Source organism: Mustela nivalis (assembly GCF_964662115.1).
Source record: "Mustela nivalis genome assembly, chromosome: 2".
Classification (NCBI taxonomy): Eukaryota; Metazoa; Chordata; class Mammalia; order Carnivora; family Mustelidae; genus Mustela; species Mustela nivalis.
Window position 1 is genome coordinate 36,054,644 of NC_139021.1, and position 24,832 is coordinate 36,079,475.

At 35.1% G+C, this 24,832-nt stretch overlaps 1 protein-coding gene across 3 annotated transcripts in view; it reads left to right on the top strand.

Moving 5' to 3' along the window:
• RNF19A (ring finger protein 19A, RBR E3 ubiquitin protein ligase) overlaps nucleotides 1-20,117 on the top strand; it is a 58,129-nt gene extending 38,012 nt beyond the window's left edge. For all 3 annotated transcript variants that reach the window (XM_082722739.1, XM_082722738.1, XM_082722737.1), the window contains 8 exons: nucleotides 2,224-2,432; nucleotides 6,567-6,711; nucleotides 7,582-7,744; nucleotides 11,724-11,838; nucleotides 12,335-12,496; nucleotides 15,306-15,519; nucleotides 16,736-16,879; nucleotides 17,927-20,117. In XM_082722739.1, the coding sequence (XP_082578865.1) occupies nucleotides 2,224-2,432; nucleotides 6,567-6,711; nucleotides 7,582-7,744; nucleotides 11,724-11,838; nucleotides 12,335-12,496; nucleotides 15,306-15,519; nucleotides 16,736-16,879; nucleotides 17,927-18,617 (1,843 nt within the window). In that variant the 3' untranslated portion in view covers nucleotides 18,618-20,117. The remainder of the gene's footprint in view (nucleotides 1-2,223; nucleotides 2,433-6,566; nucleotides 6,712-7,581; nucleotides 7,745-11,723; nucleotides 11,839-12,334; nucleotides 12,497-15,305; nucleotides 15,520-16,735; nucleotides 16,880-17,926) is intronic.
• Nucleotides 20,118-24,832: the final 4,715 nt, after the last annotated feature.

Consider the following 24,832-nt stretch of genomic DNA (forward strand, 5'->3'; position numbering starts at 1 on the left):
CATTTCCTTTTCAGTGAAATTACTATTTTAAAGACTGTTTAGCATTATAATTTGATAGAAAATAAAGTGTTGAGTCTTTGAGGACTTTTTTCTTTTTATGAGTAACTGCAATGAACTACTTTCCCTCAGGGAAAGTAAACTTGGCTAAATTACCCCATGTTGATAAATAAGTTGTCTTTAATTTAATCATGCTTGGACACATTTATGATTATGTTGGTAACTGGAGAATCGGTCTATCAAAAATAAAATGGAATTTAAGATGTAAAATTTAAGTTTAAAAAGATACTAAGGGAGCAACAGGTCCCAAAAGTGGAGGAACTTCCTGACTCTTAAAATTTTATCATTTTACACATTATCTGGAAATTTAATAAAAATATCAGTTATAGTTACTATTTAAATTTTATTGCCAATAACAAGAAGAACCCTGAAAACTCCCTTAAATTTCCAGCCAAAAGGAAATATTTGCTATTTTAAAAAGCTCTTATACATAGATAAGACTTGTGTGTCTTTCAAAGAGAACCAGAACACCAGACATTTTTTATTTTAAGTTTTATTAAGATAATTGTAGATTCCTGTGTAGTTGTTAGAAATAATAAAGAGAAATCCTGATCCCAGGGGTGCCTGGGTGGCTCAGTGGGTTAAGCCTCTACCTTCGGTTCAGGTTGTGATCTTAGGGTCCTGGGATCGAGCCCCGCATCGGACTCTCTTCTCAGTGGGGAGGCAGCTTCCCCCTCTCTCTCTTCCTGCCTCTCTGTCTACTTGTAATCTCTGTCAAATAAATAAGTAAAATCTAAAAAAAAGAAGGAGAAGAAATCCCATTCCTTCAGTTTGTCCCAGTGGTACCATTCTTCAGTGCTATAAAACAACATCACAAAACAAAACAGCAACAAAAAACATCACAAGCAGGATATTGGCATTGATATAATCTACCAATCTTGTTTAAATTTCCCCAGTTTTACTTGTGTGTGCATGTATATTTAGTTATATGCCATTTTATCACCTTACATAAGTGTATTCACCACCATGGGGTGGTGAATATACCATGGTGGTATATACGATGGTGGTGAACCTATTGTTCTTTTATAAATCCTCTGTCTCCTTCCCAACCACATCCCTAATCCCTGGCCACCTCTAATCTGTTTCCATTTCTAAAATTTTGTCATCTCAAAAATGGTCTATAAATGGAATCATAGAGTATATAACTTTTAAATTGACTTTTTTCACTCAGCATAATTCCTTAGAGATTTATCAGAGTGAAGTGTATTGGTAGTTTCTTTTTGTTGTTGAGTAGTATTCCATATATATGCACCATAGTTTAAACATTCACCTAGTGAAAAAGACATCTAGACTGTTTCTGATTTTGGGTTGTTACCAAAAAAGCTACTACAAGCATTTGTGTACATGTTTGTACGTAAGTTTTCATTACTCTGGGATAAATGTCCAAGTGTGCCCAGAATTTAAGTAAGAAATTATTGAAGTGCCAAAATACTAATACGGAGAATAGGTCTCAGGGCTAGTCATGAGTCTACTGTTTTCAGTTTTTTAATCTGAAGTGAAAAAACAAATTTTCTAATTGGGAAAATCGAGTTCGCGTACTTTTTGGAGGAGATTGGCACCAAAGAGCACTTTTACTATGCATTTTAGAAACATTAATGTAAGAATTTATGCATAAATACAAGATAGTCACAAAATTTATGAATTATCAGAGTTTGCCATTAACTGATGTAATGGTGTAGCTGATTCAGTCATCGCATTTTTAAATAGGTGATATTTTAATTTTCTGATTTTAAAAGTAGCAGGTAATTATAAAAATCAGAAATATGTAAGTATATAAAGAAGAGATCTAGAACTCTAGTACCAGCAAAACTACTGTTAAGATTTTTGGTATATTTCCTTCTGGTGTTTTCTGTGTGCATACAATACTAATTTAATATAATTTTTATAAAATTGGAATTATGCTAACTATACAGTTTGACATCTTAGATAAAATTGAAAGTTAAAAGTTAAATATTGAACTTTAAAAATGTTTTTAGCCATTTATATGTATTCATTTGTGAATTGTTCATTTTTCCCCATTTTTATGTTGATGAGATAGTGTTAGGGTTTATGGCTTAATTTGCTCATGGATATATAAATAGAAAACTTTTTCAGTTGGATAATTGTTTTACTTAGTATCTCTTCTTTTTATGTCCCATTTTAAATCATTTTTCTTATTCTTTGAAGATATGCTGTGATAGCATTTGGATGTGCTAGCTGTCCAAAATTAACTTGTGGGCGAGAAGGCTGTGGAACAGAGTTTTGCTACCACTGTAAACAAATCTGGCACCCCAATCAGACCTGTGATGCTGCTCGGCAAGAGAGAGCCCAGAGTTTACGTCTGAGAACTATACGTTCTTCATCCATTAGTTATAGTCAGGAGTCTGGAGCAGCAGGTATTTATGTCTAACTTTTTCTAATAAAATATTTGACACAAACAGCACTATAGTTATCTTAATAAAAAATGCAGTATTCAAATAGTTCCTGTTATTACCTTTCCTCCCTTCAGTTTTCAGAAATGTTCTTTGTGTTGTTAGTATTTCTGTTCCAGAAGCACTCATTCCTTACTGTGGGAAAAATGGTATTGAGGTTGGGAAGATTTTATTGTAAAAAGAGAAAAAAGGAAGTGCTGTTGTGAGGTATATAACTGATAACTGAGGATGGTCTGAAACTGTTGTTCATAAAAGTATATTATGCAAAGCTTAGCAAAGATGTTTAAAAATCATCTTTTATTTACAGATGTGTCATCTAATTCCAGGATGAAGGATTCAAAATCATACTTTATGGGACATTCAGAATTTTGTGTCTTTGGCTAGGAATTTTTAAATTACCTGGGGATCTATTTGAATAATGTATCCATCTCCTAAATCTCAAAAATTAAGAAAAATTATGATCTTAATGTTCTTCAGATAAAAATTGAAAAAATTAATATTTCCCATTTATAGAATGTCATTGTTTATTGAACTTTCAGTCATTTTTAGAGAAATATTTTTCTCACTGATTATAAAATGGAAAAACTTGGAAAATACAGAAATTTGTCAAAATAATTTACATTCCTACTAGTACTGTGTTGAGGTAGTCATGTACTTTATGCTGTTAAAGTCAAATTTAAAATTAAACTTTAAATTCAACATTTAATACTTTATACAGTGTACACAGATTTTCATGGTTGTTTGCTCATTGGCTTGTTTCTCTTTGCTTTCCTGAAGATTTGGGGTGGAATTCAAAGGTATTAATAATAATTTACAGGTATGGGCCCAGAAGTAATTCAAAGGAGACCTGATAAACCTAAACTGTATCCTCTAGGGTCAGCTGTAGACATGGTGTGATCCACTTGGAAATGATATCTCTCTTCTCTGTGTGTGGACATGGGTATTTATTGATTGGTTACAGGATGTACATATTGAGTTAAGAGCCTGGACTCTGGAATCAGTCTGTCTAGATTTGAATCCTAGCTTTTCCACTAATTCTGTGTGACCCAATCAAGTTTTCTCATCTGTAAAATGAAGACACTAATAATACTTATGTCTGTAAGGTTTAAACATTTCCTGACACAAAGTAGGTGCTCTAGCTGTTTGAGGTAGAGAAACTAGAGAAACCAGTCATCTGTTAGAGATTTGCGTTTGTTATTAATTTTAAAATAAACATCATGATTTAGTCATGCAAATGAATGTTGATCTTTCTCACTGTATTCACTGTGAAAGATTTTATGGTTATTTCAGCAGTGCTACCCTGGAATGCCTTATTGTTCATAACCTTTAGATCCCAGTACAGCCACTTAAATTACCTTCTTAATTTCAGTTTAATTTCTGGAAGTAACGAGAAGTTCTTTTGGAACTAAGTCTAACAACTAGAATAACCAAGTTGAATCACTGGTTTGGGGTGGATCCAAACTAAGATGTGACTGTATGATCATGAGAGTGATTTTTTTTTTTTATATTAAGTAGTTTTGAAAATAATTTGAAAGAAAAGCTTCCCAAGTGATTTGAGCCAAATAGTAGCATTGTTGGAACAAATATAACCTCCCAAGGTGATTATTTTAAAAACTTCTTTTGGAGTTTTTCCATGTTCAGAAACCCTTATAATTCTGAAAATTTAAAGTACACGCATTTTTACCTCCAGTGCTCTTAAAAAATCAAAGCTCTCAGGATAAATGTTCATGTGGTAGTTTCTTTTGACGAATCTATAAAAAACTTGAACTTAGCTACTCATTGACTTGTGGGGGAGAAAAAAGAAGAAAGGGCACTGCCATCTAAAATGTTTTTTTTAATTCCATTATTCCAGATATCTTGATTTCTTTTTGTCTCCGGTTACCATGATACATTGAAAAATTGGCTGCACTTTTAATAATTGCTTGACATAATGATAATTAATTGGCTCTTTCTGATCAGTCAGCTGAAGATAAATACGTATGCTTAATCATCTGGTACATTAAGTAATTTTTATTATGATAAAATTATCTTTAAACTGTTACAGTATTATATCTACATAAGACACTTTATTATAGCTACGAGGGAGTTTATGCACTTGGAGTTAGCATTTTACATGAATTATATATTTTTCATTTTTTTACTATATTTCTCCCTTTATTAAAAATATTTTTAATTGGCTTTCGAACCTCATCTGTGTCTCCTACTGCTACCACCCCAAGAGATAACCACTTTTAACACTTTGTTGTAAGTCCTTATAGGTAATCTGGTGGAGGTAGGAAAGTTCTTTGAAAAAATTTTGAAAAGTGTATATTGTTTTGTAACCTGTTGTGTTTATTTCCCTCTAACATGACAATAACCCACATTTTAACAGTAAATAGAAATGTAATGATTAAAAAAAAAAAGAAACTTTGCCAAATGTACCTTAAATAGAAATGGGAAGCTTTTTTTTTTTTTTTCCTCAATATAAAGCTGCTATGGCTTAATTGATGTTCAGGGAAGGGGGCATCAGTTGACCAGCCAATCAGTAAAACAACTCTATTTAGGAGTTTTGCATTTGAGAATATTTTGAGAGAGATATATAATGTGCACAGTAAATTTCTAATTAAAGAGACAAAGACAAAACAGCCTTTTGTATGGATATATAATTACACAGTAGAAACATGCAAATACAGATCTATAAAGAGACATCAAAAATACATTGCTATGGCATTCGTTTCTAACATATAATCTTGGCATATTGAAAGGCTGTTTTGTGTTTTAGAATCATAAAAATGGGGATGTCACCTTTCATTTTGTTCTGAAGATTGCATTTATTACAGCGAAAGTCAAATCTTCTTATTCCCACCACTAATTAAGATAGTTACTAGTTGAGGAAACTCTGGAATGAGGAAGTTTATCAATTAATATACCACTTAAGCAGATAGTTTTAGCATTTCTTTAATTTGATGTACAGGCATTATATCTGCTGTAAAAGCCAGCTTTTTAAAATTCATGCTCCAATGTTAAAAAATTTTTAATGCAGACTTTTATGTTCCTTGGATCATTTAAATCGTGACATGAATATTTTTAATTTTTATATTCTAGTATTTATCATTTGTCTTGGTCTGGCTGCATAGAGTTATCAGTTTGCTCAAAATTGTTTGAAATTGTTAAAATACTAATTATGAGCATTGACCAGTTCTTAAGTTAAAAAACAGCTTTGGCCCTAAAAGAAGCACTAAAGAAACCCGAATTCACTGATAATGCACAGGTAAATTTGACCATAAAACTTTTAGAAAGGAAAATATAATATAGTTTAATGCTTATCATGTAAGAAAATGGAACAAGTACTTGAATTCAGCAGCTAGTACTACACATACCTTTTCTTAACTGTGTGTAATTGGAAAATATAGCTGGCTACTAATAATAGTAAAATAATTTACTGGTTGCTATTAAGTAGATGCCAAGGTTCAAAGTAGTTTATAATATAACTCTTACTTTATGTCAGTGATTCCAAAAGTTACTGATTTTAACTTTAACCATTTGATTTTAACTTGGCACCTTTGTGCCTTATAACCATAGTATTTGACAGGGATACAGCAACAGCATTTGAATAAATGACTTTTAAAAAGACAAAGATAACTTCTGTAGTACAAAGAATATCTACACTTTAATAAAGCAGAGATGGTTAGAAAAATTCTAGAATATGAAGTGCCACTCAGAGAAGACAGCAGTGGGGTAGGAACAAATACAAACTTTATGTAGTTTGCTCTTTGCTTAGGGCTGTCCTTGGTTCTCCTTTTTCTTTTTATTATTTTGTTGCTCTTTGTTCTCATTGTTCTATTGTGTTTGAAAATGTTTACAGTTTGAAAATTTAATGTAAAACATGTTCCTTTTCTCAGAAAGGAAGAAAAATTCTTTTAAAAAAAGTTAAATAGATATTCTCTGTAGCATTTCTTTTGAAAAAATAGTTTATGTACTAAAAAAAGCTGGCTAAAGCTATCAGTTAACAAACTATATATGTTAAGATTTTTTTGGCATTGCTATAATTATCTATTAGAAATTGTTATTTTTGGACCAGTTTTATGTAATAAACAGGTCTCTCTGTTTTCCTAATAGCTGATGATATAAAGCCATGTCCACGATGTGCTGCTTATATAATAAAGATGAATGATGGGAGCTGTAATCACATGACATGTGCTGTCTGTGGTTGTGAGTTTTGTTGGTTATGTATGAAAGAAATCTCAGATTTACATTATCTAAGGTAAGTTTATAGACAGAGCCATTTAATTTATGTCCTACCATCCTAAATGTGCCCAATCTTGTCTGATATTGGAAGCTAAGCAGGGTTGGCCTGGTTAGTAGTTGGAGAGGGAGGGAGAAAGAGCTATTTATATCTAAATATTTTATATTGTAAGATAATTGCGAAACCGTATTATCTTAGGAATTTTTAAACTTGATGCTTATACTAAGAGGAATGTGTTTTATTCTAGTTGCATACATCAGGTAATGTGAGACATAAATTTATGATGTATCTTTGAGTGGAAAAAACATTTTTTAAACAAAAATAAAATTTTTATTTTATTTAAAAAAATTTAAAAGGAGCCAAATAATTGTGCTAGCCACTTGGGATTAATTAGTCAAAATAAGAAGCATTAGATGTCTTCTTTTTTTGTTTGTTTTGTTAAACTAGAAGCTAGTATTTTATATCCCCATATAATTACGCTAGGTTTTAACTATTTCCATTTAATTTTCTTAAATATAAATTCCCTCATTTAGTCCACAAAGTGAGTTTGATATAATCAGATAATTGTATGCCTAAAAATAAGGCTTTTTTTTTTTTTTGCATTAATGTTTTGCATTAATTTACTCTTCAGAAACTAACCTAACATTTTCAAGATAATGAGGGATAAATACTTAACCTGAATTCTGGTTGTCAGTTTTCCTTTGAAAATAACTGATGGTCATTCTTACATTGATTTTTTTTTTTTTTTTGGCTTTTTAGTGAACTCAGAATTTAAAAAACCTCATTTCTGAGTATGAGAATTCTTTTAAAGACATTGTTTTAATGTATTATAAGTCATTTGCTGATACTATGTTTTATAGCAGTTATAGTTACAATATTTTCCCTTAGTCCATCAGGGTGTACTTTTTGGGGAAAGAAACCTTGGAGCCGGAAGAAGAAGATATTGTGGCAGCTTGGAACACTTGTTGGTGCTCCTGTAGGAATTGCTTTAATAGCTGGCATTGCTATCCCTGCAATGATTATTGGCATTCCTGTGTATGTGGGCCGTAAGGTAAAATGCTTAATTCTGTATTAGTTCATTATCTTATTCTAAACCTTCAGGTTTAAGACTGATGATCTTGGGGGTTTGTTTTGTTTGTCTTGAAAGATCATTTTTCATATCTCAGTATAAAACTATTTTATTTTTTCACTAGATAATAAATTTTCAGTGTTTGACAAACTTGTATATACCCATAAAATGTAGAGTTGCTTTTTTTTTTTTAAGACAGATTACAAGTAGGCAGAGAGGCAGGCAGAGAGAGAGAAGAAAGCAGGCTCCCAGTGGAGCAGAGAGCCAGTTGTGGGACTCGCTCCCAGGACCCTGGGATCATGACCTGAACTAAAGGCAGAGGCTTTAATCCACTGAGCCACCCAGGTGCCCCAAAAGTAGAGTTGCTTTAAAATTACCTGAATCTGGGGTGCCTGGGTGGCTTAGTGGCTTAAGCCTCTGCCTTTGGCTCAGGTCATAATCTTGGGGTCCTGGAATCAAGCCCATATCGGGCTCTCTGTTCAGCAGGGAGCCTGCTTATCCCTCTATCTCTCTGCTGCTGCTATGCCTACTTGTGATCTCTCTCTGTCAAATCAATAAATAAAATCTTTAAAAAATAAAATAAAATTACTTGAATCTAAAAACTTCCGTACATTTCCTAACTTTAAAGTATTGAAGGACACCTGCTATTTTTCTCATGGATATATCCTTTTAAAGTTAAGTCTATAACAATTTAATAGCTAAATAACACATGCCCTAAAGGCAAAGAATAATTAGCCAGTTCCTGAATTATTTTGAACTTCAGTTCAAAGGTTTTATTTTCTTAGATTACTGCTATTTGTAAATATGCTGTTCTGTAGATTATAACTGTCTTGTGTAAGTCCAGACACCAGTAATTACCACTGGCCTATGAGTGATGAATTATACTTCATTAGCCAGGCAATAATTCTTTTTTGAAAGGTTAAAGGGATAATTTATGAAGTGGCTAAGAAGTCTGCTGCTGTCTACATTAATGGAATCTCAGAATTGAGAAGGTACTTTAGAAATTATCTAAGGGGTGGCTGGGTGGCTCAGTTGGTTGGGCATCCAACTCTTAGTTTTGGTTCAGGTCATGATCTCATGAGTCCTCAGAGCCAGCAGCAGACTCCAAACTCAGTGGGGAATCTGCTCGATTCCCTCCCTCTGCCTCTCCCCCAACTCACACCGTGCACTCTCTCACTCTCTCTAAAATAAATCTTCAAAAAAAAGAAACTGTCTAATCATAACCTTGCACTCAAGCAGAATAAAGTATAGGAATTAGAAGAAATAACATGTGGTGAACCCTTACTGTGGGGTAGTTGTTTTAATTTGACTCATTTTAACCTTAAAGAAATTTATGTATTTGAATATTGAGGTTTGGGAAAGTTTATGTAGTTTTAAGTTACACAGAAAGAAACAGAGCTAGGATTTAAACCTAGATACACACATTCTTTATGTAAGATCCCTGATCGGTTTCTCTAGCCATTTGGGCACTTCAGTGTTGGGGACATCACCAACTCCTGCAGTGGCCCATTCTGTTGCCAGCTGTCTGTAGTTGTTAGGTTGAGTCAGAATCTGCTTTCCTTTTAATTGTTTCGTTAAATTCTGGTTATGACTTTTGGAACTAAACTCAAGAGGAGGCTGATCCTCTTCCATATTCAATATATGTTGAATATTTTTAAATATTCAACATATATTACTTTATAATCAGAAAAATCACAATATATACTATTTTTGAAAAATTACCAAAGATAAATAAACATGGATACTTATGAGCCAATTTTTTATTTCAGAAGGTTTTAATTAATTAAATTTGTTTAATGTCCCCAACATAGTAGCTGATTAAACTTTTATGTAGTTATCCAAAGCAAGGCTTTGCTAAAAACAAAACTGTTTATTCAGATACTTAGAAGTAGAAGAGAAGAAGAGACTGTTGTACTGCACACACCTACAAATAATTTATAGAGGAGAGATTATTTACCTCATTGTTCATGTCTTGGGAGCAGTTAAAAGGTTAAAAGTCTCCTTTTTTCAGACATATACCCAGAGGGTTGGCAGTTGATAAATTAGTTTTCCATTGAAACAATGTTCTCTATGGTGTTTAGGGTTATAGACCAGCCCAGGAAAACCTGTTAAGCTGATAAAGTACCTAAAAGCTTAGTCTTTATTTATAGTAACAAATAGAAATGTTGCACAAAACAGTAGAGCAGAAAGAAATTAAGCTGAACCAGGAATAGAATATTGTGATCACTGTAATTAAAGATTGGTGGTTAAGGATGCAAAATTTTCTGAAGATTCCTGTCTAGTCTGTCAGTTTTTTAGCTCTGGCTTTTCTCTGCTTCATTCCTGAGTTTTTCAGGAATGGTAATGAGGAGAGGAACAAGAATTAGCTGCAGTGCTGAAAGATAATGAAAGATGCCTTGGGAGGCTCTGCCATCTCTGCCTGTGTAGACTATTTAGGGAGGTAGAGAGGCTCATTCCCTAGGGACATATAGTCAATGCTGGCAGGACACTGACTAGGAAAGATGAATGCTTCTTGTCCCATGCATGCTTCACCTACCTCTCCACCCCAGTTTTGTCACTCTTTCGTATATGCCACAAGACTCATTGTACTTCATAGCCTTCAAGATAACCACATAATAATAATAATAATTTTATTAAACCTCACCTGTAACACTGTTCATAAGTCAAGTATTTATTTTAGAGACTACCCTTACAGTTTTGAGGGCTGTTTTGAATATGTCTTGAAACAGAACGGAAATGTACTTTATGAGCTTTAGCTGTGAGACCAAAGATACTGGGCTGTTTCTTGAAGTTGATCTGTTTCACAAGCCACTTTCAATGTGGTATTAAATTCTGTTTATTAACACCTCTACTATACAAAGTTGCTAAGTAGATCTAGTTCCTATCCTCTGGCCGCATTCTTCTCTTTTATTCCCTCTTAGTACCTTTGACTTTGAGCTGTAAATGAGACCCCAGGATTCTGAGTCATTTGATGATAATTTTCTTTATAAAAAGGGATCCAAGAAAAAATTAACTTATTTATGATGTTTGCTTATTAGTACTGCTTGTTAAGGTCTATTTAAAAAAAAAAAAAAAGTGTGGCAGTCTCCCCTAGAAGCCAACTTTTACCATTTTGGGATGTTTGCTTATTTACTTATTTATTTTAATGATTTTATTTAGCTGAGAGAGACAGAAAGTACAGACGGGCAGAAGAAGGGAGCACAGAGGGGAAAGGAGGGAGGAGCAGGTTCCCCACTGAGCAAGGAGCCCAGTTCAGGACTCAAACCCAGGACCCTGAGACCATGACCTGAGCCAAATGGAGAGGCTTAACCGACTGAGCCACCCAGGTACCATAAGGGATGCTTATTTAGAAAGAAACCTGTGGAATGCTAAATTTCTTAGAAGTAATCCTATTAGTCAAACATCCAGTCCATAACTATGTTAAAAATAATATTCTTTTTTTTTTTAAGATTTTATTTATTTGTCGGGGGGGGGGAGGGAGAACACAAGCAGGCAGAGTGGCAGGCAGAGGCAGAGAGAGAAGCAGGCTCCCCACTGAGCAAGGAGCCTGATGTGGGACTCGAGCCCAGGACCCTGGGATCATGACCTGAGCCAAACGCACCAGCTTAACCAACTGAGCCACCCAGGCATCCCTAAAAATAATATTCTTAATTCCTTCTTTGCTCAAAACATGATTTTATTATTCCTGAATAAAATTATACATCTACTCAAAACTGTCTTTTAAAAGCAAACACAAAGTAAAAATCTATTAAATCACTGTCTTATTTAAGCAGATTATTAATAAGGACTAAATTATGGGTAAAAATATGGTTTAAGAACAATAAAACAATCATCTTGAATTAGGACACTCGAATGAAATAAAAAATCACTTTACCAGCAACTGTAGGTCTGTTTCCTTTAAATTAAATATGTAATGTGTTTTTTCTTTAAACCCCCACCCCATTTTTATTTTTAATTCAAGATTCACAATCGATATGAAGGCAAAGACGTTTCAAAGCACAAACGGAATTTGGCTATAACAGGTGGTGTGACATTGTCTGTAATAGTATCTCCAGTTGTAGCTGCAGTAACTGTAGGTAAGAAAATGCTTAAAAATATTGATCACCTCAGATTTTGTAGAATTTAAGTTTTGTGGAAGAATTTAATACAGATCATTATATTGTGGATGATAAGAGAGTTACTTTTTTATTTATTTAAGGACAGTTTAAGCAGAGCCTACAGAAAGCCTCTCATTGAGTAACTATATTGGTTAAAAGCACTATAGACTGAAGAGCCTAGGATTAGGATATTGGTAAATTCTTACTGACTGATACCCACCCTCACCTCATATGGTTTAGAGCCTTGTGACTTAAAAACAAAAAGGTTTACATCTTTTTTTCTCATGTGTGTCATCGGAAAGTTTAGAAGTTTTGAATTTGTTTGTGTCCCTTAACAGGTAAATCTTCTTTGGGCAAGGGTTGGAGAACAGTAGCACTTTTCTCCTATACAGTTTCTTTTGAAAAGGCTTTCTAAGAACTCATGTTTCAGTGATTTATTTTGTAACTTATAATGACTAATTTAATTCCTCTTTAGGTATTGGTGTTCCTATTATGTTAGCCTATGTCTATGGCGTTGTTCCAATCTCTCTCTGTCGAAGTGGAGGTTGTGGAGTCTCAGCAGGCAATGGAAAAGGAGTTAGGATTGAATTTGATGACGAAAACGATATAAATGTTGGTGGAACTAATACAGCTGTAGGTAAGTTTTTTAAGCAAAGGAAGAAGATACACTTATTAATAGTTTAAGTTGGAGAAATAGATAACATGCAAATTAGAATTTCCATTGCCCACCTTTTGCTAGGCCGAATAGCATTCATCCCGATGTACATCAGTGAAATGAACTGCCCAGGAAAGGTGAATGGATGAAAGGGGGTGAAAGAGTTCTGGATAATCCACACTAGAAATGTGATGTTTTAGAAACATCCAGACTTTCATCCTAAGTTTTGCCTTAAACAATACAAATTGGTAAGAACAAGATACGAAGAGAAAGGTAGTTCATAAAAGAAGAAATACAGATGGCCAGTGATTAGAGAGTATCTTTAACCCAGGGTTATTCAGAGAAATATGAATTAGAACAATACCTGTAGGATGAAAAGGCCCTCATAAAAATTTATTATAGAAATTTGTCTTTAGGAAGTAATCAGGCAGATGTGCAAAGATAATGACCACTTTCTTACCTCCCATTCTCTCTTGAACCCACTCTAATCAGTTTTGGTCCCTGACACTCTAAGGTTTTATCTCTACCACACCACCAAAGCAGAGCCATGAGTGACCTCCATCTTACCAGATATAATGGTCAACTCTTGATTTTCATTTTAATATAACAATTCAATGAAAAGAAAAAAATAATAATACAACAATTTGCCTGACATAGTAGACCATGCCCTCCTTCTTGAAACATTTTCTTGTCTTTCACCTGAGAAACCATTTCTCATCTCATTGTATTTCCTAGCCATTTGTTCTCAGTCTTCATCTATACTCATTCCCTGGGTCATCTCTTAATATGGGTTGTATTAAATAATATGTAGGCTGACCACTCATAAATTTGTATCTAGGCTAGAACTTTCCTCTGCACTTCAGTTTTGTACATCTAACTCTCCTCATTAATCTACACTTAAATGTCTGATAAGAATTTCAAGTTGTCTGTAACCATACTCTTCACTCTAAAACCTGTTCTCTCCAGTCATCATCCTTACCTCATCAGATAGCCTCTCCATTCTAACTTGTTGGTTGGACCAAAAACCTTCACTTACAGTGATTCCCCCTTTTCTGTTCTTAGCTTCCATCTGATCTGACAGCTAATTCTGGTGCTTCCTTTAGTATTTAGCCATAATCCAACCATTTCTCACCCTCCACTGTTCTGTTAATTCAAGCTACTGTCCTTTTTCTTGCACTATTGTAATAGGCTCTTTAGATGATCCATCAACTCCTCATCTACTGCTTACTATTCCACAGGGTATGTAGTAATACTTCTTTTTCTTCTTCTTTTTTTTTTTTTTTTAAGATTCACTTATTTCTTTGAAAGAGAGACACAACGAGAGAGGGAACACAAGCAGGGGAGAGGGACAGGGAGAAGCAGGCCCTCCACTGAGCGGGGAGCCTGATGCAGGGCTTGATCCCAGGACCCAGGGATCATGATCTGAGCTAAATGCAGATGCTTAATGACTGAGCCACCCAGGCGCCCCCGTAGTGATACTTCTGAAACATAAATCAGATCGGTTCTTATGCGCAGAACACTCCTGTGCTTCCAGCTGTACTGAAGGAAAACTCACAATCCTTATCTTAGCCCATACTGCCCCACATGATCTGTCCTGGGCTGCATCTCTCTCATCTCTTTTTACTCTCCTATTTAATACCACCCCTCTGTGATGTTTTGAGGAGGCCAAGTACACTTTCACTTCTAGGCTTTTGAACTTGCAGTTCCCTCTGCCTGGAATAGTCTTCCTTCTGATAATTTTATGGAATACGGTGGTATCAGATCTTGTAATAGCTTGCAATAGTAGACAATTGGATCTGAAGAACATACCTAGAAATCAACTTTTGGCCCAATTTTATTGACCTGAAGAATAATAAGCTCTTTAAATGAAACCCTTATTGAAAACTCACATATTCCTCCAGAGTCAGCTAAATCTTCCAGCTGTCAGATTTTTTAAAGAATTCCTAAATCTTGAAGTGGTGACCACTTTTTTTGAGAATTTCAAGCCAATTTATTTTAGATTGAAGGTAAAAAGTTTGATTCCTTAAAAGCACTTATCACAGTCGGTAATAACTTGTTTCTTTGTTTACTTGGTTTCTTAGGGGTGAAGGCTATACCTGTATTCTTTGTTACTGTATTTTTAAAACCTGGAATATAGGGACGCCTGGGTGGCTCAGTGGTTTAAGCATCTGCCATTGGCTCAGGCCATGATCCCGGGCTCCTGCTCAGCAGGGAACCTACTTCTCCCTCTGCCTGAGGCTTTCCTTGCTTGAGCTCTCTCTCTCTGACAAATAAATAAATACAATCTTTAAAAAAAAAAAAAAACCTGGAACATAGTAGGCACTTGATTTCATCATCTTTATTTAGCATATAAAAATCCTAATACCTTTACTCTTAATAAAAGGAGGAAACCACTTCTCTCCTCCTATTTCTTCTTGGTCCTCATTTCTTTTCTTCTTAATATGAATATAGTTGACACACAATGTTACCTTAATTTCAGTTGTTCAACATGTGATTCAGCAAGTTCCTACATTATGATATGTTCACCACAAGTGTAACTAACATCTCACCATACAATGCTATTACAGTAAAAAATGTTGTGACCATTTAATACTGAGAGCCAGTCCCTAATCCAATATTACACTCAGAGATAGTTCCTTTTCCTCTTACCCCATAGTTATGTGTTCCTAGTCCCAGATGTCTTTTCTGTTCCTGTGCATGTTGAATAATAAAATGTCCTATCTGAAATCATGGAGGAATTCGAGAATTAATAATCTTTCTTATTTAATTTCTTTGAAATATTTGCCTTTAGACACAACTTCAGTAGCAGAAGCAAGACACAACCCTAGCATAGGGGAGGGAAGTGTTGGTGGTCTGACTGGCAGTTTGAGCGCAAGTGGAAGCCACATGGATCGCATAGGAGCCATTCGAGACAACCTGAGTGAGACGGCTAGTACCATGGCCCTAGCCGGAGCCAGTATAACGGGGAGTCTGTCAGGAAGCACCATGGTGAACTGTTTTAACAGGTAAGAGAAATTTGCTCTGTTTTCTTTTTGCCTTCTGTTAACTACAAATTATTAGATGAAAATTTTAAAGATTATTATAATTGTGTAATCATTATGATTACATACAGTCCTGTGTCGGGGCTGAAAACAGTAATGTTAGCAATGAAATTTAGTGGTAAACAGTGAAATGTTTACTTGTTTGAATTTTCTGTTGTAGTATTTTATACCCATGGTGTGGTAAAAACCAAGTCTAAGGCACGGCATTCTGCTAATTTCTTCACTGCATTTGTCAGATTTGATGTTATGCATCAGTGCTGGAGCTGCTTTGGTGTACGTGGTAAAGGCAGTGCTGAAGTCTGGAACCTCACGTCTGGAGGTGGCCACAGCTAGATGTTAGAAAAGGGGACACTGGCTGAGGCCTGGGGGGAGCAGATGGAGTCAGGATGTGTGGGAGTGCGTGAGCTGAGGCCAGGGTAGTCTAGTCCTCCGGAAACCTTGTATGTGTTAGCACTTACTTCATTCTCACCAAGTCTCGTACCAGCAGCCATATCAATAAATAGAAAAAATCAAAGCATTTTTGTCTTCCTTTGTTTCTTCTCTAATTCTCTATTCTTTATTTCTGTTTATGAGCTTTGTTGTTGTTTTTAACATAGGAGAGTGTGCATGAATTAAAAGATAAGTTGGTTATATTTATCTTATTTTTAGGTAGTTTACTTTTATTTATTATTTGTTTTTAGGTAGCTTGTTTTGATGCTTTTTTCTTCTTTGCTTTTATGCTTTTAAACACAAATTCTCTTACAGTAGTGTTTATTATGTCTTTTTTAAAGAATTGGGTATTAAATTTAGAGGGTCAGTTTTAATATGTAGAGGCTTGGGATGTTTTGATCCACTCATCTGTCATGTACACTGGTTTTTAATATATTCAGATTTTGTTTCACACTCAGACATGGCTAGCATATTTAATTAAAATCTTTTATGTCCTTTTTGTGTTACTCTTTTACTACCTTATTTGGCAGACAGCTAATTTTTCCTGTTTTATTTGGATGGCTGGCACTGTTTAGCTTGCTGCAGTAGAATTTGAGTAATCAAATAAAATGAAATTTTTAAAATGCTGATAGCTGTTTCTAAAATAGTTTCTTGTTACTAGGGGTGTTAACTGAATTATATAACTGCTATATATTATAGTAGTCTGATATTATATGTAATTTCAGTTTTTATCTGCTCCCTGCTCTTTAAGGTTGGAAGTACAAGCAGATGTACAGAAAGAACGGTACAGTCTAAGTGGAGAATCTGGCACAGTCAGCTTGGGAACAGTTAGTGATAATGCCAGCACCAAAGCAATGGCAGGATCTATTCTGAATTCCTACATCCCATTGGACAAGTAAGGAAAGAACTGTTAAACAGTTCAAGTATTTTTTAATTTTTTGTTGTTTTTTTATTTTTTTAAAGATTTTATTTATTTATTTTAGAGGGAGAAAGAGAATCCCAAGCTGACTCCGCACTTAGCGCAGAGCCCCCTCACAGGACTTGATCCCAAGACCCTGAGATCATGACCTGAGACGAAATCAAGAGTTGGACAATTAACTGACTGAGCCACTGAGGTGCTCCTTAAAATTAATTTTAAAATAATTATTCCTATCATTAAGCAAAATTATAATAAATAATGGTTACCAACTATTAGGTTCTCCAGGAAAAAAAATGATGAGATGTCCAGAGTAGGCAAATTCAGAGACAGGAAGTAGATTAGTGGTTACCACAGACTGGGGGCAGGAAAGGGTGGCAACAGACTGCTAGCGGATATAGGGTTTCTTTTGGGAATGATGAAAATGTTCTGCAGTTAGTTGCTAGTGACACTTGCACAACTCTGAATATACTATTTAAAAAAAATAGAATTGTGCACTTTAAACAGGTGAATTTTGTGATATATATGTATTTCAATAAAGCTGTTCTGAAAAAAAAAAAATGGAGAGGGTAACATAGTACCTGGAACAGATAAGCAATCATTGTAGCTACTTCTGTTTTTTTACATTGAAACATTATTATAAATACTGTCCTTAGGGTGCCTGGGTGGTTCAGTCAGTTAAGCATCTGCCTTTGGCTCAGGTCATGATCCCGGGTCCTGAATTGAGCCTTTTAGGCTCCCTGCTCAGTGGGGAGCCTACTTCTCCTTCTCCCTCTGCTGCTCCCCCTGCTTGTGTGCGCACGTGCTTGCGCGTGCTCGCTCGTGCGCTCTGTCAAATAAATAAAATCTTTAAAAAGTCCTCTTATTTCAAGTAATATTTTAATAGAGCATATCCTGCATTAATTTGTTTTGATGGTTTTTATGTAGTCTTTGAATTTTTCACACAGAAGTCCCTCTCCCTTTGCTTTTACGTCAATAAAAAAGGAAGTTAGAAATCTATTTATATTTGTTACTCTTATGTTCCAGAGAAGGCAACAGTATGGAGGTGCAAGTAGATATTGAATCAAAGCCATCCAAATTCAGGCACAACAGTGGAAGCAGCAGTGTGGAGGATGGCAGTGCCACCCGAAGTCATGCCGGGGCTTCATCCAGCGGCTTGCCTGAAGGTAAATCTGGTGCCACCAAGTGGTCCAAAGAAGCAACAGCAGGGAAGAAAGCAAAAGGTGGTAAATTGAGGAAAAAGAGTAACATGAAGATAAACGAGACCAGAGAGGACATGGATGCACAGTTGCTAGAACAACAAAGCACGAACTCAAGTGAATTTGAGGCTCCATCCCTCAGTGACAGTATGCCATCTGTAGCAGATTCCCACTCCAGTCATTTTTCTGAATTTAGTTGTTCTGACCTAGAAAGCATGAAAACTTCTTGTAGTCATGGTTCCAATGATTATCATGCCCGCTTTGCTACTGTTAACATTCTTCCTGAGGTAGAAAACGATCGTCTGGAAAATTCCCCACATCAGTGTAGCATTTCTTTGCTTACCAAAACTGCTTCATGTTCAGAAGTTCCACAGTTGAATCATATTGCTGAAGAACATGGTAACAATGGAGTAAAACCCAGTGTTGATTTATATTTTGGTGATGCGCTAAAAGAAACAAATAACAACCACTCACATCAGACAATGGAATTAAAAGTTGCAATTCAGACTGAAATTTAGGCCTATAAATGCTGCAGATTAATTACCGCTGAACAACCTTGTTTGGAGCTGGTTGAACTACATGTGACTACTTTAAGTTTCAAGTTACCAGCAGCCCGGTTACATAATCTAATGCAGATACATTTTCTGTGTTGAGCAGAGCATTGTGTTTCATGTGGATCTTAATTACCAAACTATGAAATGAAGGCTTTAAAAGTGCATTATTGTAAGGACAATAGTTCTTAAGAGAAGTATGTTTTGTGTGTTTGCCACAAAACATTGCTTGAAGCACATACTTGTGTATTTAGATAGGACTTTGGCTTAATTTATAATCAATATAAAATACTAATACAGTTAGAAACATTCTTATGAAGAAAACTTGAGGCTTAGGGGTAAGTGGTTAGTGACATTTTATTGAAACCACTATTGTTTAAAGAACCTTGCAGGTTACTCTCAGTATATGATACTCTTTGTAACATTTCTGTTCATAACTGGGCATAAATTTCATTCTTTTCTTCATATGCAATGTGGAATTGTAAAGCTTAATGCAGCCCATTTGCTACCATTTGGATACTTAGACACTTTGAGCAAGATTGTGGCAGTTTTTGCACAACTTTGAAATAGAAATACCTGGTACTCTATATATCTTGTATATTGTTGATGCCATCTTAAAAGCAAAATGTAAAGGTAGGTAATTAAGTGTACTGACAGCACCAAATAAGGTACATAAAACTACAAAATAAAATTCCATTAGTTTGTAAGTATTATAAAAAAAAAAAAAGTCACCTTCCACCAAGGGGAAGTTTGCACCCCATTGATTCTTGGTGCCTTTGGAATAGACTGGATTTTAAGGGCCTAGTTGTTTGAGGATTTTGCTGTCTTGTTTTCCATTAGTCCTCTCTAGCCACGTTGGATTATTTAGACAAATACAAGATAGATAAACATAAATATGAATAATAATAACAATGCTGAAAAAGTATTAGCCTACCAAAGACACACTCAGGCTTTAGTGAATACATAACCTCAGTTTTAACACACGCGTATCTTCTCCAATCATGAAATCAAAGCACGGTGCAGAGTTTGTACCAAGTGCTAAGGAGGGATCCACGTATGGCTGGCTTTATTTTCCTTTGCTTTTGTTTATGGAAGGTGTTCAGCTGACATAAACAGAAGTTGACCCAAATAACTGCCTATACTGTTAATTTCCTGTATAATTCACTTAAATAAAACAGGTTAACCTCAAAGATAGCATTTGAAATGTTCCATCTTATGTGTTTCTGTTAAGTATTACCATTATGGTGCTACTGAGCGTTTTCTTTTGATAAAAAGAAAAATGCCATGGGCTGCAGTCTTCTTTCACCACTTTTTCTCACCAGATCCATTAATATGCTTATAACACTAGTGCCAGTTATTTTATTTGATAATGCTTATTATGGAATTTGTATATTTGTTTGCATTCCAGTTTTGTTCAATAGTGAGTGTGTAAACTGCATACATTAAATAAATGTAAATACTAATGTATTGCTGCCTTATGGTTTGTGTGCAGGTATTTTTATAAGAATAAGAATTCTCATTTGTCACATGGTAGTTACTTAACAAATATTGCAAGCCATTGAGATGATTCTGTAGACTGGTCTCAGCCCAAAAGGAAGCATTTGCTGAACTTCCTCAGCAAACAGTGTTGACACACAGTGAATCCTTTCTTCATGTTTAATACCTGCCTTTCTTCCAGAAATAAGCTGCTTTATTCACCAACATATTTTACTTTTTAAAGTGAATTGGTTGGAAAATAAATAGATCTATCATTTAATTGTGAAGAGATAAATACTATAAAGGCTCATCGTAACAGAAAAATAAAAAGATCTTAAAAGACTATTCTAAGAGATTCTACTCTGGCAACATTAGATCATGAAACTAGAGCTGTTTAAATTTAAGCTAGTAATTGTAATTAAATGCTTTCTATCTTCAATAGCCTCTATAAAATGGTGATTTTTCTCATTTCCTGTTACATAGTACTTAATGAAATAATATGTATGAATATGTGGACTGCTTCTTGACATTTCTGTAAAAGGCCAAAGATTAAATGGAAAGCTAAATGATTCTCAGAGGAATCTAGCAGAAGTGGTGCTATGTAGAAGGTTAGTGCATTCAGTTTACCCATTCCTCTTCTGGTTGTACCCTCAACCAGTACCACCCCAGTGTCACTTGAAAAAATGGTCTAAACCTTTCAGCTGGCTTCAGAAGTTCCTTCATCTCCCAGGAGTCATTCAAACTTGAATTAATTTAGGGCCAAGCCAAATTCCCCTGGAGCTCAACTCTAGGACAAGACTAAAACAAGAGAATACTCCAGGGTTCAAGACAGGCATTAACTCCCCCAAATCTTTGAAAGTCCCTTTGTACTTTGTTTTCTTTAAGGTCTATGAGGGGGAAAAAATCACGAGGTTGTGAGAGAGAATAGAAAGATTAAAATAGCAAACCCTACTGTTCATTATATTGACCACCATTTTAACTGCATTCTCTTGAATGTACAAATTCATATCTCCAGAGCATTGGATTAGTTGGCTTCTATGTTAAATTAACACAATCCTTCACTCTTATTTTCACCAAAAATTGGGTTAATTTGTAAATATGTCAGACTTCCCAAAGCATATTGTTTAGTTAAATACAACTTTGATCACCAAAGGATAAATGCATGTTGGAAACCATCATAGCTATTAATTCCTATGTGAGCAAAATACCTAAACTCCTATTCTTCTGATCATTTTGCCTTTCTAATCAGAGTCTTCAGGATTCTCAGGGCTATGTTTTATGTGGTTCCTTTTTATGGACTTGTTTCATTTCTTCCCCTTATTAAAATATGAGCTAACACTGCTAACAGCCCGTGTTTAAAACTGGTCGGTTTTGAATGCTCAAAGTAGTATTTTAAACTTGGGGAGAGTCACAGTGTTTTGGTAGCCTTCATTTAATAGATAAATAGTGAAAGGGAGTTTGCAGTTTTTAAATTTAGTTCAAATTTAATTACTGCACTTCATATGCCAATCAGAATTTTGTCATTTCTGCCAATTCATTCAACAAAGTAGGATTTGGGGATACATAGCATTGTATCAGACACCCTGGCTTCAATGGACTTATAGTTGGGGGAGAGAGGCATAAAAAACACATACTCATAGCTTAAAATGATGTCAGATGATAGGTGCCAAGAAAAATACAGCGTGTGGAATAAAGTGACTAGAGTATTGGGTAGTGCTATTTCCTATAGAGCAAATCACAGAGAGGTCTCTATCCTAGATGACATTAATGCAAAGATGTAAAAGAAATGAGAGAGGAACTGGGTAGACTTACCAAATGGATGAACATTGCAGAAAGAGATCTTCTCCCAGGTGAGTTAACAGCCTATTTAGACACCTGTCTTGGAATTTGATAACTAGTAAGACAAATCTGCCTCCTTGTTTTTCTTGGGAGAATGTCTTGACTGTTCTTCACACTTTATATTTTCATAACCATTTCGGAGTAACCTTGTTGAATTCTACCAGTTTGTGTTGGGATAGTACTGAGTCTGTAATTATCCTTTTATTGAGAGCTTTCATGTTTTTTACTAATTTTATTCACAGGTACTTGGTTCTTGCCATTTTCTTTTTGTTCCTAATAGTATATAGAAATACAACTAATTTTCATGTAATGATTTCATGTCTTGGGGAATATTATTTCCCTTTTAATTCCAGGAGTTTAGCTTCTTTGAGATTTCTGTGTACACAGTAATCATCTGTGAATAATGTATTTTTTATTTAACACTTTTACAGTGCTTTGAAGTGTCAAACACTTTCTGTGTACTTTCAAAATATTAACCTATTTACTCTTCAGAACAACTCTGTGAAGAAGGTATTCATTATCCCATTTTATAAATGAAACAGAGGCAAAGAGTTAAATCCTTTGTCCAGAGTTGCATGGCTGGTAAGTGGCAAAGCCAGGATTCAGACTGTTTTGTTTCTTCCTCTTCGAGCTTTTGATCATGTATTTCTTTTTCTGGCCCATTTGCAGTGGCTGGGACTTCCAAGTGTAAAGTGCTAAACGGCAGTGGTGATGGGGCATTGTTCATTGAAACCTTTCAGTGTTTCAGCTGTTAAGTGTGATATTTGTGCAGATATATTTGTAGATGCCCTTTATCAAATTTATCAAATTGTCTTCTAACTCTTCGTTTGCCAAGAGTTTTTAAAACCTCAGGAAATACAGTGAATTTTATTGGGTGCTATTGAGGTATATCTGTCACATAATTGTGATTTATTCCTTTTATGTAATTATGCAATGTGAATATGATTTATTCCTTTAACCAGGGTTAATATGGTTATGGTTAAAATAAGAATTTGATTTTTCAGATATTAAACCAACCTCCTGGGATAAACTCCAGTATCAGCGCATAAGATTGGAATTACATCTTTTATGAATGCTTAGTAGAAATTGCTGTTAAGGCTGTGTGGGCCTTCTGAATTGTTTTTTAATATTACAGAAAGCCAGGTTTTCAGGGTTGAGAAGCAGTTCATCTTCGTAGATATAATATGAGCAGTAAGGAATGACAGCCCCTTTCCCTCTGTAAGAGTTTCCTAATCCTAGAACGTGTCAATTCTCCTAGGTCTATGGTGACAACATAGTTTTCCTCTTACTCTTTTTCTTTTCCTGTCAAGCGTTTTGCCTAATAATTGGAACACCTATTTCTACTACCTTTTATCCAGCATAGAGGAGGTTTAAACTTAGATTTTACATGCCATGTGCACCAGGTGCCTCCAAATTCAGAATTCAGGATACTAGAAAAAAGAAATCTTAGAAAGAAACTTAATGCTCTTAGGGCAAGGACCTTGTCTTTTCTTTCTGTAAGTATGTACCAATATGTATATACCAAGAAGAGATTGAGGAGGTCCTTGCTATGATGGGACAGAATAACTGAGCCATAGGAATAAGAATGCTTGTGGACTCAGGCCTCAGATTTGGTGCCTAGTCTCTTCATTACACTGTGCACTAGAATAAGCTGTTTGAAACAAGACAGTGACTAAAACAGTCCCTTTTGGTAAGGTTTAATGCCACATATGTTAGGTCATAAATATTGTAGAATGTGTGACAGCCACCGGCACATCATTTTTCAGAGTTGATTTAGCCAGGGCATTGTAATTTCGGTTTTGGGGGGCTTTTTGTTGCATGTTCATTTCAAGGAAATGTGGTACCTTAAGCTAGTAAAAAAATTTGCTTTAGAGAGATAACATGCAAACATGTTTAGAGACAATTACTATTAACAGTTTATGAATAGAATACAAACAAAAGAATTTACTCCCCTTCCCCCTTTTTCACTTTCTATCCCTTTTTTCTATGCTCCACCTTTTCCTAGACCCTCCTTCCCACCTTAACTTCCTCCATAACCGATGCAAATGAGTATGTACGTATGCTAGCATAGTTTTCTCTGTGTTACTTAGTGACACATGGTGCATATATACATGAATCATTTTCTCAGTTTTCTCAGTATCTTACAGAAATTAATCCAAGTCAAGCGGTATAGCTCCAAATCATTCTTATTTAATGACTGCATATGATGGGCATTCTCTTGGTGTCACTTTTGCGCTTTTTCCCCCCTACTACAAAACAGTGCAGGAAACATCTTCATATATAAGTCCTATTTTCTGGTAGTTTTCATTACAGGAAATAGTTTCACGGATATCAAATGGCTAGGTTGCAAAGTATATATAGTTTAAATTGAATAAGGTTATCAGATTGCCTTTTGAAAAAGGCTGTCAACATTTAGAGTTCCACTAATAATGCATGAGTCCCCTTTCCTCTGCATCCAGCCAAGAGCAAATATTAGAGCTGTACCGTTTTTACAAGACTGATATAATATGTATCACCTGATTTGGTATTTATGCATCCCTGACCATTAGTGAATTTGTACATCTTTTTGTGTGGTTTTCTTTTTTAGAGGAGGAGGGGAATTGGTATTTGATTTGCTGTTTTCTAAACGGAGTATTACATCTTTTGCTTATTTTGCAGGGGGGATTCTCCTTGTGCAGTTTGAAAGAGATCTTTATTGTAGCTATTATATATTAGAACTATTAAATTTTTTAAGGTTTATTTTTAGAAAGAGGGACAGGCAGGAGAGACAGAGGGTGAGGGAGAGAGAATCCCAAGCAGACTCCATGCTGAGCCTGACGCGGGATTCAGCCTCAGGACCCTGAGATCACTACCTGTGCCAAAACCAA